Genomic DNA, 15,126 nt, shown 5'->3' on the forward strand with positions numbered 1-15,126 from the left:
GCGCATATCTGTTCTCAGGAAGCCTGGCAGAGGGCAGGCTGCAGATGTACGAAAGAACTGAGAAGCTGGAGCTTCCAGGTATCCATGCCAACAGCAGAGGTGATCACAGTCAGATTATCAGGGGCCAGTTGCCCTGGAGTGCCTGGATCTTAGCTACAATGGGGATTCCAGGGGGCAAGTAACTTTTAGAAATATCTCCTATCCCTCCTTACTCTCGCCACTTTCAGTATTCAGAAACTCCCTTGAGATTTCACACGTGTCTGTCTTTGTTTCCGAGTTAGCAGTAGATACAGGCTTGGTGTTTGTTGGCCTGTCTTCTGTACAAAGATTCAAGCAGGGCTCATGTATGAGAACTGGCTTTTAGTCTGTTTAGTTACTCTGTGCTCCAACACCCCCACAAACAGCTTTCACTCAGATTCTTTCAATTAGTCAGATTCTTAGCAATCTAATTGTTTTGTTCATTTGAGTCAGGTATAAGGAAGGCAGATTGAAGATCTTCCTAGTGTCAGCATCTCTGCTTTTGGAGGGTCCACCTCATATCCCTGCACACCTGTTCAATCAAAGGCATCGCTAGTCTCAAATGTGTTCTTTCTGTGTTTTGAAACCACTTGAGAGGCTTTTCTCCTCTTTTTCTTTTGAAATTATTTTGTGAGGGTAGCTCATTTAGTTTTCAAGTCTCTGAAAGCTCAACAATCGTTAGGCATAATAGTCTGGAATTCCAGGAAAGTAAGAAAAGATGATCTATAAATTATTTCCAAATATATTACATTTCTTATGAATATTAACAGCCGTCATGTTGCTATATTTTGCAGATGTTTGAGATGCAGTACAGCACAGTGATCAGAGTAGTAGCGCTGCCGCTTTCATTCAAATCCTGGCTCTACCACTGGTGGCTTTATGACCTTGGGTAAATTTCCAAGCATCTGTATGCCTCAGTTTCCTCATCTGTAAATTGGGGCTAAAAACATATAGGACTACATTATTAATACTCAAAAAGGTATTAAATACATATAAATATGCAATAAATTTGCTATTAATATATAGTTAAATATTTATTGTTATTTGGCAGTATCCTAGACACTTTGTTTTTATGGAAGCAATTGGTTAGTATTTTTAAGTCTCAAACATTTTTGTAGATTTTTAAAAAGCAATTGTGTAAAATTTCCATGGGTAAAGGAAGGGGTATATGAACATGCAAGAGGCCCTAGAGCAATTCTTTTGGGAACTTTGAATACCGTTGATAGGCAAGATTTGCAAAATTGAAGTAACATGAAAAATAGGCCTTATTCTTGATTGACAATAAAGTCACTGATTAGTGAACATTAACTATTTGCCAGGAAGTATGCTAAGTGCTTCCACGGATTATTTCATTAAATCCTTGTAATAACCCAGTCCTCACAGGTGAGGAGAGATTGACAGTTAACACTAGTAGAAGAGCACACAGAGATTTCCAGAGCTACAAAACCTAGAAAACTTAATCCATCTGACAAAAGTATAAGGATGGTTTACAGTTCAGGAAACTGAGCCCATGAAAGATGAACTCAGTTTCTAGTAATGTATATGAGTTTATGACATGCAGGTTAGAATGTGGGTTGTTCTCTGCGCTCTCTTCCCACTTCCACTCCTGCCCAGGATATACAAGGCCAGACACATTTATTAGCTACCTGATGTTTTCAGTGGTCATCCATCTGTCTATCCATCCATCCATCCATCCATCCACCCATCCATCCATCCACCCACCCATCCATCCATCCAGCCATCTATCCATCCATCTATCCATTTGTGGAAAAAATACAACTCTCTAGAAAACATGTGAACAACCACTTTCTAATTATAATCTTGGAATCATTATTAAAATCCTCACAGAACTTTGGCAGTTTATTAAAGTAAGGATGTCTCTTGGAGAAGTACTTTTCTATCTACCCGGTGGAAAGAATTATGGAGCTCACTGTGATGCCCTTATTGCACTGGTTACCTAGATGAACTGTCATAAATTGAAAGCTTAATCACAGCAACCCTATTATCCTCATATCTAGATCTCAATCTCTGCTCTCAGCCCTGGCCTTGACTTCTATTTTACTACTATAGCATTTAAGCCCTTTTATTATAACGTGCATGAAACAATTTTAGAAAGAGAAGTTGTGTATAAGCAAATACACACAGCCTGGTTTCTGGAAGTCTCATTTGCTACATGCATATGCAAACCAAGTCAAGCCAAATAGCACCTCCAATTGCCTGGCAGTCAGTGGGGGAAGAAGGCCAAATGAACATGTGAGGATGTGGGTAAAACAGGAGAAAACTAAAGGTAACCACAGAGAGAACTACTCATCTACAAGTGGCTGAGTGAGGATTTGACCCCAGGGAGCCATTTTTCTGGGGGCCATGCCCTTCACCACTAGGTTGACTGCCTGACTCTGAAGTAGTATATGTAGAAAAAAATGGGAGTCCCAGAAAGTTTGATATCTTGCTTTTGTTCACAACAAATACAGTCCCCCTTTCTTACCCTCCAAACCACCAAAACCAGGATAAGATTCTTAGTGAAACTTGAGATTATGGGTAGATGTCTAGAGTAGGACACTAGGCGTGGTGGTAGGAGGTATTGGTGGCTAGTCTCAGGTGGCAGGAATGCCTTTCCTGGGAAGAGAACTCCCCCTTCTCATCCTTGCTGGTCAAGGTTGCCTGTGCCAACCTGGTACTCCTAAGCACACCTTTCCTCATTTCTTGGGTTGGTGGAGAAGGCTTCATAGGGCAAAACAACTCAGGAATTTGCCTTTCGCTCTTCTCATCTTGATGGGCAAGGGTAGGTCATTCTGTAGAAATCTCGGAGCTTCTCAGTTCTCAGATATTTTGGTCTCGTTACCTTACAGATTCAGGCTCATCCAGGGTGACCCAGGTGACTCAGCACAGAACAAAGGATTAGGTACAGCCAAAGCACTATTCTGTTTCAAACAATATTGGTATCAAGGCAAAATCCAGACAATAAATACTTTGCACTAATAATGGCTGTATCATCTCTCTTGCAGACAGCAGCTCGGCAGGGTTAGGCTGTCAAATACATTTCACCATATTCAAGTAAAGCTTATTAAAGGGTTATCAGCATGACAGCAGAGGGAAGAAAGGAAGACCCATTTAGTGAATCTCTTGATGTTGATTTAAGTAAAAGCACTTCTCCCACCAGCCTTTCTGCTCATTTCTGTCAAGTGGAAGCTAGAAACTGGAGATTCCATGTATGCTGTCAGATGATTATGCCTGTGCTTTGGAACCACAGACACAAGTACTTATCACATTATGCCAACTTTTGGTCCCTTGTTCTGCAGGGGAGAGTAAGTTTTCCAGGTTAAAACAGGCTATGATGCTCCACATACATAGGAACATAATAAAAAGAACTCCTCAGTGAAATCTGTAGTCCTTTGAGAAATCAGTAAGCCTCTGGCAATTAGTAAATTCTACGTGACAAGAATTATTAACTGTTTTTGGTGAAGCCAGCATATTTTTGGTAAATAGATTTAATGGATCAGTCACAATTCCCCATTCAGTCTTATTTTGACAACACTGTAATTTACAGCATTCTAGGTTGGTGGTGGACTACTAGGCCAGAACAGCAGCATGCTATGATTATTCCTTCCAGTGGATAACAGGGGGACATATTCTGGTTTGCTGCTGACATGTGTACATGCAGCAGTACATAGATCCATAATGCACCCGTATTAGTTGGCAGTTATATTTTCTTTACATGCATACCTGTTTGTTTTTTCCTTTTTTGGTCTAATTCTCCAATTTGATGGAAAGATTTTACAAGAGAAACATCATATTTCAATTTCCTTATTTGCACCTATATACCCAACAGAGCATTCTTTACAGAATTAAAAGCTAAGTAGTTAGTTAACTTGTGATTTTGAGCTAATGAAACAGTCTTAGAAATAAGATTGTCGAGCTGCTATTTTCAAATGAGTACACTGACTTCATATTGGTATCTTCAGAGAGGACAACTTTGCTTATACAACGTTTAGAATTCTTTAGGAACTACTTTTAGAAAACCTTTATAAGCTATACAGGGGCTGGGGATTTAGCTCAGCGGCAAAAGCGCCTGCCTGGCAAGCGCAAGGTCGTGAGTTCGGTTCCCGGTACCGGAGAAAAAAAAAAAAAAAAAAAAAAAGATTATAAGCTATACATACAAAGCACTCTTCTTTATTTATACTCAAGAGAATTTTTAAACACAAAAGTTTTTTATCCCAAGACATGATCATATTGCACATGCATTCATCAGTTAGTTAACTGTCTTTTTTTGTGGCAATCAAATGGTTTTCCTTTTCCCTGAAGGTAAGTCCTCAGATGGGTTTCTGCAATTTGCTAGATGGAGGGAAAATTTATCTCAAAATTCTGGCCTGGTGGTATTTAAAGACCACTTATTTTCTAGTCATTCCTGATGTCATTGACTGGAGTGCACAAAAGGAAGCTCACTGGAGATTCTATGCATCTTGGTGAAAGAAAAGCTTTCTTTCCCTAATCACTCTGGAGATATAAAAAAACCTGGTAGAACTGGGTTCCACAGTGACCCACAGAAAGTTAAAGCCAAAGAGTTTCTCATAACCTTGTAGCCCTCTCATTTTTAATTATGGTCTGAGAATTAGATCAAATTAATTTTGGGAAAACACCATGCTTATTTGAATTTATATGGATAATAACAGATGTCCTAAATATGTGTTAATTAAACCAATGAGCTTCTCTGAGTGTTGAGTATATTTTTCATCATCCACTAGTACAGCAACACTCCTTTGTTTTAGTCAGTCATAATGATGTGACTATAATGATGATAAATGTTTACCAAACTGGTTTTTGAGGTGGGATGAGGGGTCTTGTACTACTAATGGTTTAACAACGGGCCAGCAAAAAACCTGACAATTTAGCAACTGGCTTCCATGAGCTTGTAGTAGTGAGGGTCTACTTTATCTCTGTGGATACCTGACCACTGGGCAGTTGCAAGAAAGATCCTATAAGAACAGAAGACAAGATCCTGAGTGGTGGGAAATGCAGGAAATGGGCCAGAGGTGATATCTACTCTCTGTTATGCAACTTTCCCTTAGGTCACTTTGAATTAGAGGACTTGGTAAAGGGCTGATGAAGTATGAATAATGCCAGTTTTCCATCTAAGCTTGAGCTCACCTCACTCCAGTTGCCCACTGTCCAGTCTGATGGGCACAGGATATCTCTGTTACAGGAACTGAGGGCCTTGGGCTTCAGTAGGTGCTGGCAGTCTGTCGCCGGGAGAGCTTGCTCATCAGAGCCCATGGTCTGGATGCATAGCACTGTTCGCCTCTTCTCTCCGTAAGGTCCACATGTTTTTGAACAGGCTTCCCACTCCCCTGTCCACCACCTGCAGGCAGACACGAACATGGGAAAAGATCACTGAAAGTATACATGCGTTCATTTAACTGCTGGAAAGAGAAAGTAGGTGAGAGCCACAGATTGCAGAGCTGGGAGGCTCTTGGAAATACTCTGCCTGCTCCGGAGTAATCTACTGATGGGGCCATAGTATCTTTTTTTTTTGTTTTGTTTTTTTGTTTTGTTTTTCTCCGGTACCGGGAACTGAACTCACGACCTTGCGCTTGCCAGGCAGGCGCTTTGCCGCTGAGCTAAATGGGGCCATAGTATCTTGTTCAATCAAAGCACCAAGGTCCAGCAGAGCACAGGCACAGGTAGTTGTTAAACAGGCATATAAAACAATATACATGTCCCCTCTTTCTGTCAAGAAAACTGGACTCTGGGTATCTGGCATGCAACTTCAAGCAAATTGAAGTCTTGCTTCTTCAGCTGTTAAATGAGTATAACAATATCAACTTCATACGAGTACTATGGAATTAATAAAATGTTAATTCACATGAAGTGAATGCTAGAGCCTAATATTATGCTATAGAACTTAATCATTTGTTATCATTTGTTGTTATTTTGATTGTTGGTATTAAAAGGATCCAATTAATTGCTAGGGTTTCAGGCTCTTAAGCAAATAATTTTCTATTTCATTGTGAAGTAGGTATAAACACAACGCATCCAGTTTTATTTGCAAGGTATAATTGAAAAGTATGGTGAACGTTTAAAAAACATTCTAAGACATATGGTCATTAATCCTCCTCAAAACATTCCCCCTTATTTAAATATACTTATCACATTGCTCTTGATACGTTCTGAAGCAGTTCTGGAAGTCCTCTTTCATTAGTATCTTCATGAGTATGCTAAAAGATACAGTGGTACCTTGGAGTTTAATTTATTTCACAATTCTGGAAAAGATGGCCACATTTGTGTTCATGTAGGAAACATAGCTACAGTTGTGTTGGTTATCCAATGCAGAGTTTACAAATGAAACAAAATTTTGCCAAATGCCAAAATTTTGCTTATGTTTACAAAACAAACTGTTCACAAACAAGAGTGTTTGTGAGCTGAAGTACCCCTGTACAATGAATGCTGCTGCCCAGTGCTCTTCAGCAGAAAGGCATGCTTCTGAAAACTATACACTGTGTCTTCATCCATCTTATTCACCAGATCTGGCACCGTGTGACTTCTGGCTCTTACCCAAAATCAGTATGACTGGGAAGGGTAAGTGTTTTGGTAATCAAGACTTGGTGGTAATTCAAGACTTTGAGGCAGCCATGACAGTGCAATTAAAGACACTCATGGAAGAGGAGTTCCAGGACTGCTTCAGAAAGTGGCAAGATAATGGGATAAATCCAGTTGAAGAGAGGGGGAGTATTCATGGGGATGGTTAATGGCAATGTGTCTTTTACTGTAAAAAATTTCAAAAATGTAAACATTCACCATATATTTCACTCACACCTTGTATTTAGAAAATAATCACTCAGGGACATTGACCTCATTTTTGCCTTCCTGTCTCCTGCAGTCTAATTATTAATAATTTCATGGTCTCTTTAATAAGAAAAGAGTAGAAAAAGAAGAAAGTTAAATTGGGCAGTTTCTTGTTAGCTGTTGTTAACAAGTTGAACAGTTGAAACTACTGTCTAAATGAATATTCTTGATTCAGTTGTTCTTAAGTTTAACAGTTAAACTACTGGCTAAATTAATATTCTCTGAGGACCAACAAATGTATGCCAATTGTCTATGAGTGATTTACTCAGGGTTTCAGGATGTGAGCCACTGGCTACATAAACTGCTTTTGAAAATGGCAGAGAGGCCTCTCTCTTCTTCCCTCCCTATCCTTGTGCAAACCTTCCAACACAGAAGACCAAAAATAACTAAATAACTAACTAACTAAATAAATAACTAAATATATACTTTGGATTCCATAGACAACATCCCTCTGTATCATAATAAAGTGGGATCCTCCTAATTTTATGGGGGAAACAGCATACTGTGGGAAGCCCCTCATCTCTGACTTTAACAAACCCTCCTAACTTTAATGTAGTAGTGACTTTTGGTAATTCTAGAGAAGATAAAACTTTGTACTATTTTTGTTTATTAAATATTGGATTTGTTTGAGTAGAACTTATTCTCATTCTCATACTTTTCATTTCAAGTTAACATACTAGAGGAAAGCGCCTCCTCAATCCTATTATACTGTTCAGTTTATAAGTAGTTAAGATTATGTATTTCTTTTTAGTCTTTAATATCTGGCTGTCATGTGGGGATAAAAAGCTAGTCCTGGGACAGTATGATGTGAAAGCAAATAAATGTCCACTGTATTAATCTAATTACTCTGTCTTACCTCTGACATTCCCAATGGAGGCCAGGCACACTACTGAATATATAAATGTCATTCTGGAAAAGGCTTAATCTGAGCTGACGGAAAGCCTAATTTATCTAATTACTTGCTATGGAGTTTTCACCTCTATCATCACAGAGTGATAATAGACTTTGTTTTCTCTTTTTGAAGTTTTCTCCAGTCCCCTGGAGGACCTTTTACATGTGCTTATGATATGGTCTCATCATGTTCCCAAAACTCATGGGTGGGAAACTTAATCTCCAGTGCAGCAGTGTTGGGAGATGGGGCCTAAGGGGACTGGTTGTGGGGTGTTTTAATGCCACTGTAAACAGCGTTGTTGGAATAGGTTTGCTGTCTTTCACCATTCTGTGATGGAAGGACATATTTATCCTGTCTTGTTTTTCTGCTTTCGGACAGGCAAGGACATAGCAAGAGTGTCCTCCCCAAGCCCCAGTAATGGTGCTTTGATCTCAGGCTTCCAGACTGTGTGATAGTTAACTGTGGTATCAACCTGAATAAGATACACTGAGTGGATTAGTTTACCACAGTTCTAGGTGCGTCTGGATGACTAACTTACTGAAGAGGGAAGACCACTTGGGATGTCAGTGGCACAAGTCAGTATTCTTGTAGTCTGGATGAAATAAAAAGGGAAAGAAGAACAAAGTCTTGCTTTTGCTTCTTTGGGGGAGAACTCTTTGGATGTCTGCCTCCAAGCTTCCAGGGCAGACTCTTCAGCTTTCCACTAAGGACTCACACAAGACTCTGCAGTGAGCTCCAGGCCTGTGACTTTTGAGTGGATCCCCTCACTTTCCTATGCACAGATGGTCCTTTTGCTTCTTTTACCCTCAGCTCAGCAGGTGGCCATTGTAAGCCTACCTTGTAAATCCTTTATATATCTTATATATGCTTCATATCAACTCTGTTCCTCTAGTGAACCCTAGCTGATACACTCTAGAACTGGGGAAATAAATTTCTATTCTTTATGAGTTACCCAGTCAGTAGTATTTGGTTACAGTAGCATAAACCAAATTAAGACAGTTTGTCACTAGCTTACAGTGAAAATCATCTCCTCCGTCTTCTTGTAAAGGTTTTTCAGGCCTAGGTCTCAGGAGCCACTGTCAAGGTGGTATTTGTTGTCTAGCTCATTCTTTTTGGTGTTTCCCAAAATCTCACCTTTTCTAAGAGATTAATAATGATACTATTTTATATTTATGGAGATTTGTATCTATAGACAATTTGTAGCAAAAGACTATTAATGTGCTCTGAATGGTTGGTGAAAAGGGCAATGCAATATTCAGAGAATTCAGGGAAACTAAAAACACCAATCTCTACATTTATTGTTCCTCAATAACATGACCTTTTTGGTTTAATCAACATAGAATTGACAGTAACCCACCCAGACCTTTTCTGTTTGTGCCACCAATCTCTCTCTTACCAGAACGTTAATGACAGTAACTAAGATTTTCTGCTTGACTAAACTCCAGTCAGGTTCCTGAATCTTCTCCTGGGCCCATCTACATGTTTCCTTGTAAAACCCAGTTTAGCAGAGAACATGGCTAAGTCAGTGTGGCAGGAATTTTTGCCCCTGACACCTGCTGGGTTCTTCATCTGCCACCTTTCCCCAGGCGATGTCTCATCACCCTGGCTTGTCTTGAGCAAGATTTCTGTTAGGTCAGGTCAGCCCAAATCCTTCCTTCCTCTGCTTCTTCTTAGTGACTTCCCACCCACTGACACAAACCTGTTCCTGGGGTGTAAATTCCCACTTGTACCCAGTGTATATGAGGTTGAGGTCAGTTTCTTTCCCACTGCAGAATCGTACTGCAATGCTTTCTACAGCTACCATGATAGCCTTGGATAAAGTTTTTACTACTATTAAACAAGTATCATTGAATAATATTTTCTATAGTAACTTAACCTAACACAGTTGGACAATTGATCATGCCTTGCTGTATTGTTCTTTACTCACTAAACATGAGTTAATCTCTTTCCAGTTATGTCAAAGTCCTAAGGACTGGGGCTATGTGTTTGATTCTCATTGTATCAGTATTTGGGGAACTTCAAAAAGTTAACAGTGTCCAAGCTTGGCTGAAGACACAGAATGTATTGTGGGCAGAAGAAAGGCATCAGTGACTTTTGAGAGCTTCGTGGTTACTTTTATTTGATGCCAGGATTTTAAACTACTGTGCTAGTATCCTTGGTAGCAACTAAATTGACTGTGTTGAAATTTTTCTCCAAAGACTGAACTGTTTAGTTTGAGTTTTATATACTACGGTCTGCGTGCATGTGTTTGTGTGTTGTGTATGTGTGTGTGTGTGTATGTGTGTGTGTCTATGTTTGAGACTCTTGAGTTGGAGAGCCTGTAGTAGTTGTCCTAGGAAAGTTTACTATGGTTATGATATGGTTTTATCTTGCCTTGAGATGAAGGAGGACAGGTATTGAACATCTGACTCTCATTTCTGTACTTTTACCCAATCTTTTGATGGCAGTGCTTGCCTTGGCAGCTTTGACTATCAATGAAGCTGGTCACTTTATTCTCCCTAAGCTCATTATTCAGATAAACTAAAAGTCCTAATCTGAATTTTTCAGTCTCTTTCTCACTATAGTAATTTCCATGAAAAATCACCTTTCATAATTATTATCTTTCTTTGTACTAATCTTATCTTTAAAGCTATTTTAATGCAAGGTAATTCAATTGACCAATTCAATTATATTCTATATTATATTATAACCATCATTACGATATCAGCTATCTTCCCCTCCTTGTGCTGTATATAGCATGTGCCCATGCTCCAACTACATCCTTATCTTCTTGCATTCTGGTCCCCCAAACACACCATGGTTAGTCCTCTTCCTTATTTCATGGGTTTTCTCCAATCTCAGTGATCCCACTCCTCTTAGATCTCAAGTTCTGAACCAATGGAGAGTTCCGTATTCCCCACCACCACCACCAGGGATATTTGGCACTGTCTAGAGACATTTTTGGTTGTTACAGTGGGAGATATGGAAGATAAAATGAACATCTAATGGATCAAGGCTGTAGATGCTGCTAAACCTCCTCCAACAGTCCCCCAAACAAAGAATTATCCAGTGCAACTGTCCATAGTACTGAGGCTGGGAAACTTTGACTTAAACCATGTACAATTCTTTGCTGCACTGCAACCTACATGAAACTGCCAGAATTGAATGAATCTCTATCTGGTGTTTATTGAGCACTTTGGATATATGGGGCGCTATCACAACTGTAGCCTTGCAGAGTTTTGCTTTGACCAAAATCGAAGTCCAAGACATAAAAAAAAGATAGCTGGGCATGGTGGCACATGCCTCTAATCCCAGCACTTGGGAAGCTGAGGCAGGAGGACCCTTGAGAGTTCATGACCACCCTGGGCTACAAAATGAGCTCAAAGACAGCCTGAACTGCATAGTGAGACCCTGTCTCAAAAAGACAAAAAAAAAATCATAAAAAAGAAATAAACCAGCAAAGCAATGTAAAAAAAAAAAAAATCAAAATCCAGAGAGAAATTAAGAGGGAGAAGAGACTTATAAGACCTCTTTCTGTGGTCAGATACACTTTAATTCCAAAGAATTTCTTTCTTGACAGGCTTACTCTGTCCTGCAGCATGCTATGCAAGGCTCTCACCCTGAAAATCATTGGCTGCATGATACATTTTTCTTATGTTGAGGCAATGAAGAGCTCTAATTAAATATTTTAGAAATCCACTTGAAAACTTCTTTGGGGAGGAGCAAAGAATGCCAAAATTGGAAGCAAAAATAAGATATTACTGAGGAAGAATGATTGAGAAATAAGAAAAGATTGAACCTTGTACATGAAATCCTTTTGGGAGATGAAGTGATAGCTCTGAATGTAGAGCAGGAACGTTTCAGATAACGTGGGAATTAGGTGACAGAGGAAGATGTTGCAGCTTGCAGTGTACATGCAAGGCAACTCACTACTGGGCTAAGACTGTGAAAATACATGTGCATTTATTATTTACAAATTAAAAAGCAAATTATTTTAATTTCTTTTTTTCTTCTGTGCATTTACACATATGACTTAGTTGTGGGGTCAGAATTTCCTACTTGTTCCAATTTTCACTGTATTTCAGCAAGAGAAACATTTTAAATTTGGGAGCAGGTTGTGCATCCTGAACCTTGCTTATTCTGAGATTCTGGGCAACAGCGTGGTGTAGTAGGATGGCCAGGTTTCTTAGCAGGAAGAGTTGGTCTGAAATCCAGGCTTAATCATTTATAGCTAAGTGACCTTGGAAAGTTATGATGGCTATAGGGTCCCCATCTGTACAATGAGTATGATACTATCTACCTATCAGGGCTGACCGGTGTAAATTGACAGTGGAGAAAGGGCTTGGGAAATACTGGATGGCTGAAAATTGCTGGTTTCTTCTCCAACCTTTTCCCTGTAACATATGGCCTCAGATTTCTCTGAACACTTATATCCTCATAGAGTACTTGGAGGTAATAGTCACGCCGTCTTCTGGCTACTTCATAAGTACTTGGGGAAGCTGGACTAGGATTGCAAATAAGAAGGACTTTTTAAAATCTAGCCACTGTATCTGAATGTTCTATAGGATTTATTTAGCTTGTCACATCCTACTTTAGAATGCATTTTTAGAAATTTTAACTGAATGTGCATATTTAACATTTTTAGGAGTTGAAATCTCTGGTTGAGTTAGAGCTTTATCTCTTTCAACATCAATGAATTGCATAATAGGGGTGCTAATTGATGCTTTCACTAAAGGTTTTAGTCATTTTATTTAGATAAATTAAATAAACAAATATGTATACAAGTAAGGGACTATATCTATGCAGCATGAGAACAAAATAAATTTTTAAAAATAAAATTTCAATAAAAGTAACCAGTTGGAGCCAACTAATCCCCTAAATACAGAAACCATTTATTTTAAACATAAATGTGTGCATGCATGGATATATGAGCATATATATAAAAGTATATGTATTTGTGTATGTGCATACATTATCTTGGGTATGTAAACAAGCGAAAACATTTTATTTTGGGCGTCCAGAAGGTACTATTGAATCAATAATATATCTCTTTCCGAAGGGTGCATCTTTAGCTTGAGATTTGAACTGAGTCAATTTAGTCCTGACCTGCTAATTTTGTCGATCTTTAATGACCACAAGCTGCAGGCTTGGCATTAATCGTGAAGAAAAACAGCCTCCGTGAAACTTAGACCTTGAGAAACAGATACCAACAGAGGGGAAAAATAGCTTAAATAGAAACACAACATGCTACCAAGTGGCAAAGCTTTAGAAAGACTTGTCAGATTGCTTATTCTTTGATCTTTTTCCTTAAGTATATTTGTCAAATTCTTTGGAGGAAATTATGTTTCCAATGCAAGAGCAGAAACTGAGGAAGAGGATGAATTGTTTTCCCCTGATGCACGACAGTGTAAAAGGCAGAAGCATCCACTGTAGAATGATCATCAGCTGATCAAGAAAACCTGAGCCCTGGATATCACATTTGCACTGGCTGGAACCTCGCAGTGGTCGTCTGGCAGACCCACTCCTGTGTGTGGCCATCAGTACTCGCATTCTGACTACCAGGGCTAATTTTCTGAGAGGAGGTTGCATGATTAGTCTGTTTAACATTTTTGCTCTGGAGCAATAAGCTGTATTTGTATGCTCAGCTTAATAAATGCTGCAGGAGAAAAGAGTACCATTTACCTTGCTCTATCGTGCTATTTTCACAGCCAAGAGATGAAAAGATGCCAACAAACCACAAAGCCCTAAGGAAAGGAGGGATCTGTGGACAATAGCCAGGAAGGAAGGGCCCTAAGTTGAGCGCCTGACTCTGGCCCCAGTCCTGAAAACAGTCCCAGCTTGTCAGCGTATCTGCATTTTATATGGCCTTCCTGAATGTAAACTTTTTCAGGGAGTGGCTCATGTATTTGTGCCACTTCAAAATCTACTTTGCCACATATCCCAAGGAAATAGCTTTGGAGCCTCTGTGACTTGGTACCACCCTCACAGGCAGGTGCCCTCGGGGGATATTCGGCTGCCCACCACAGGAAGCACGGCACTCACCTTGCTTCAGACACAGCCCAAGAAATGGAGAAGTTCACGCTTTTCTTTAGAGGATCTGCTGCATGTAACAGAGACCATAGGCTTTACAGATGGTCAGCCCTGGGTTTAAATCTCTGCCTACCCCCTCCTCCTGGTCTCATTAAATTAATTGACAATTCTTCCCCTGTAAAATTGGCATAATGCTACTTAATTTTCACAGTAGTTGAGAATAATAAGAAAAATGCATGAGCTGCTTCTAATAGGTAGCTGAGAGCAAGATAGGTGCTCAAAAATGGGACTGTTATCTGGTTATTGTCATTATGGTAGCTCTCCTGGGGAATAGAAGGTGCTTCACAAATGCTACGCATATGAAGGCCAAAGCAGACTGTAAAAAAAACATAAAAATGAGAATGTGAGTCCCAGGGATAAAATCAGTTTTGGGAATAAAGCAGCTGTGGTTTTAAGAAGGTAACCAGCCAGTCCAACAGAGAGAGTGGTTTGGAAGAGCAAGGAGTCTCCCAGGCCTTGGTGTGCAGTTGCTACCTAACGAAAATACCAGAACTAACGTGTACAAATTCTGTAGAGTAGTCTGTGATCAGCTGGCTCTAAGACTGTCTTTCCTCCTCACTTTTCTCTGAGAAGGTAACATAGTAGCTACAATCACATATAAAACCCAGTGCTGGTCTAACCTGCCTTAATCTTCCTAGCTCTTCCCAAGAAGAGGTACAAGAAAGAACTACAGTCCTGAGCAGACTGTAGCAACATCTCTGTCTTGCTTCCACAGGGTGGAGCCCAGGGTCGACTTCACAGCCCACCTCTTACCCAAAGGAAAACACAGAATTGAGCAGAGAACAAACACAACTCAGATGAGAACGCCCTGGCTTCCACATTCTGCCTGTCTGACCTAATCCAGGATTGGCATTTCTGCCCTTAACTGCTTTGTCCTGACTCTTCATTTTTTAATCTAATTGTCCAGCATTTATCATAGCCTACCTTTTTAGAATCCAACTTGTCACCTGTTTGGTTTATGACACCAATTGGTATCCTATTTAACTAAACTCCTCTTAGGTGTTTGTATAGGACCGAAATAAATGCTGGATGGAATCTGTAACCTAAATATATTTCTGCTAAGGACACTAGATAATTAAGATAGTCTCTAGAAATAAACCTTCCCTCCTTCCTTCTCCTTCCCTTCTTCCTTCCCTCCTCCTTCCCTCTCTCCCTCCTTCCATTCCCTCTTCCTCCTCCTCTTCCTCTTTCTCCTCTTCCTCCTCCTCCTCTTCCTTCTTCTTCTTCTTCTTCTTCTTCTTCTTCTTCTTCTTCTTCTTCTTCTTCTTCTTCTTCTTCTTCTTCTTCTTCTTCTTCTTCTTCTTCTC

The 15,126-nt window shown here is 39.7% G+C and overlaps 1 protein-coding gene across 1 annotated transcript in view; it reads right to left on the reverse strand.

Annotated features, from left to right (window-relative positions):
* The window catches only part of Adamts12 (ADAM metallopeptidase with thrombospondin type 1 motif, 12), a 325,593-nt gene that overhangs the window by 43,813 nt on the left and 266,654 nt on the right, over positions 1–15,126 (reverse strand). Inside the window, exon 18 of the mRNA XM_005386164.2 lies at positions 5,164–5,374. Within this exon, the coding sequence (XP_005386221.1) occupies positions 5,164–5,374 (211 nt within the window). The remainder of the gene's footprint in view (positions 1–5,163; positions 5,375–15,126) is intronic.

This window comes from Chinchilla lanigera, unplaced genomic scaffold, assembly GCF_000276665.1.
Source record: "Chinchilla lanigera isolate Chin_1 unplaced genomic scaffold, ChiLan1.0 scaffold00025, whole genome shotgun sequence".
NCBI classification, from domain to species: Eukaryota; Metazoa; Chordata; class Mammalia; order Rodentia; family Chinchillidae; genus Chinchilla; species Chinchilla lanigera.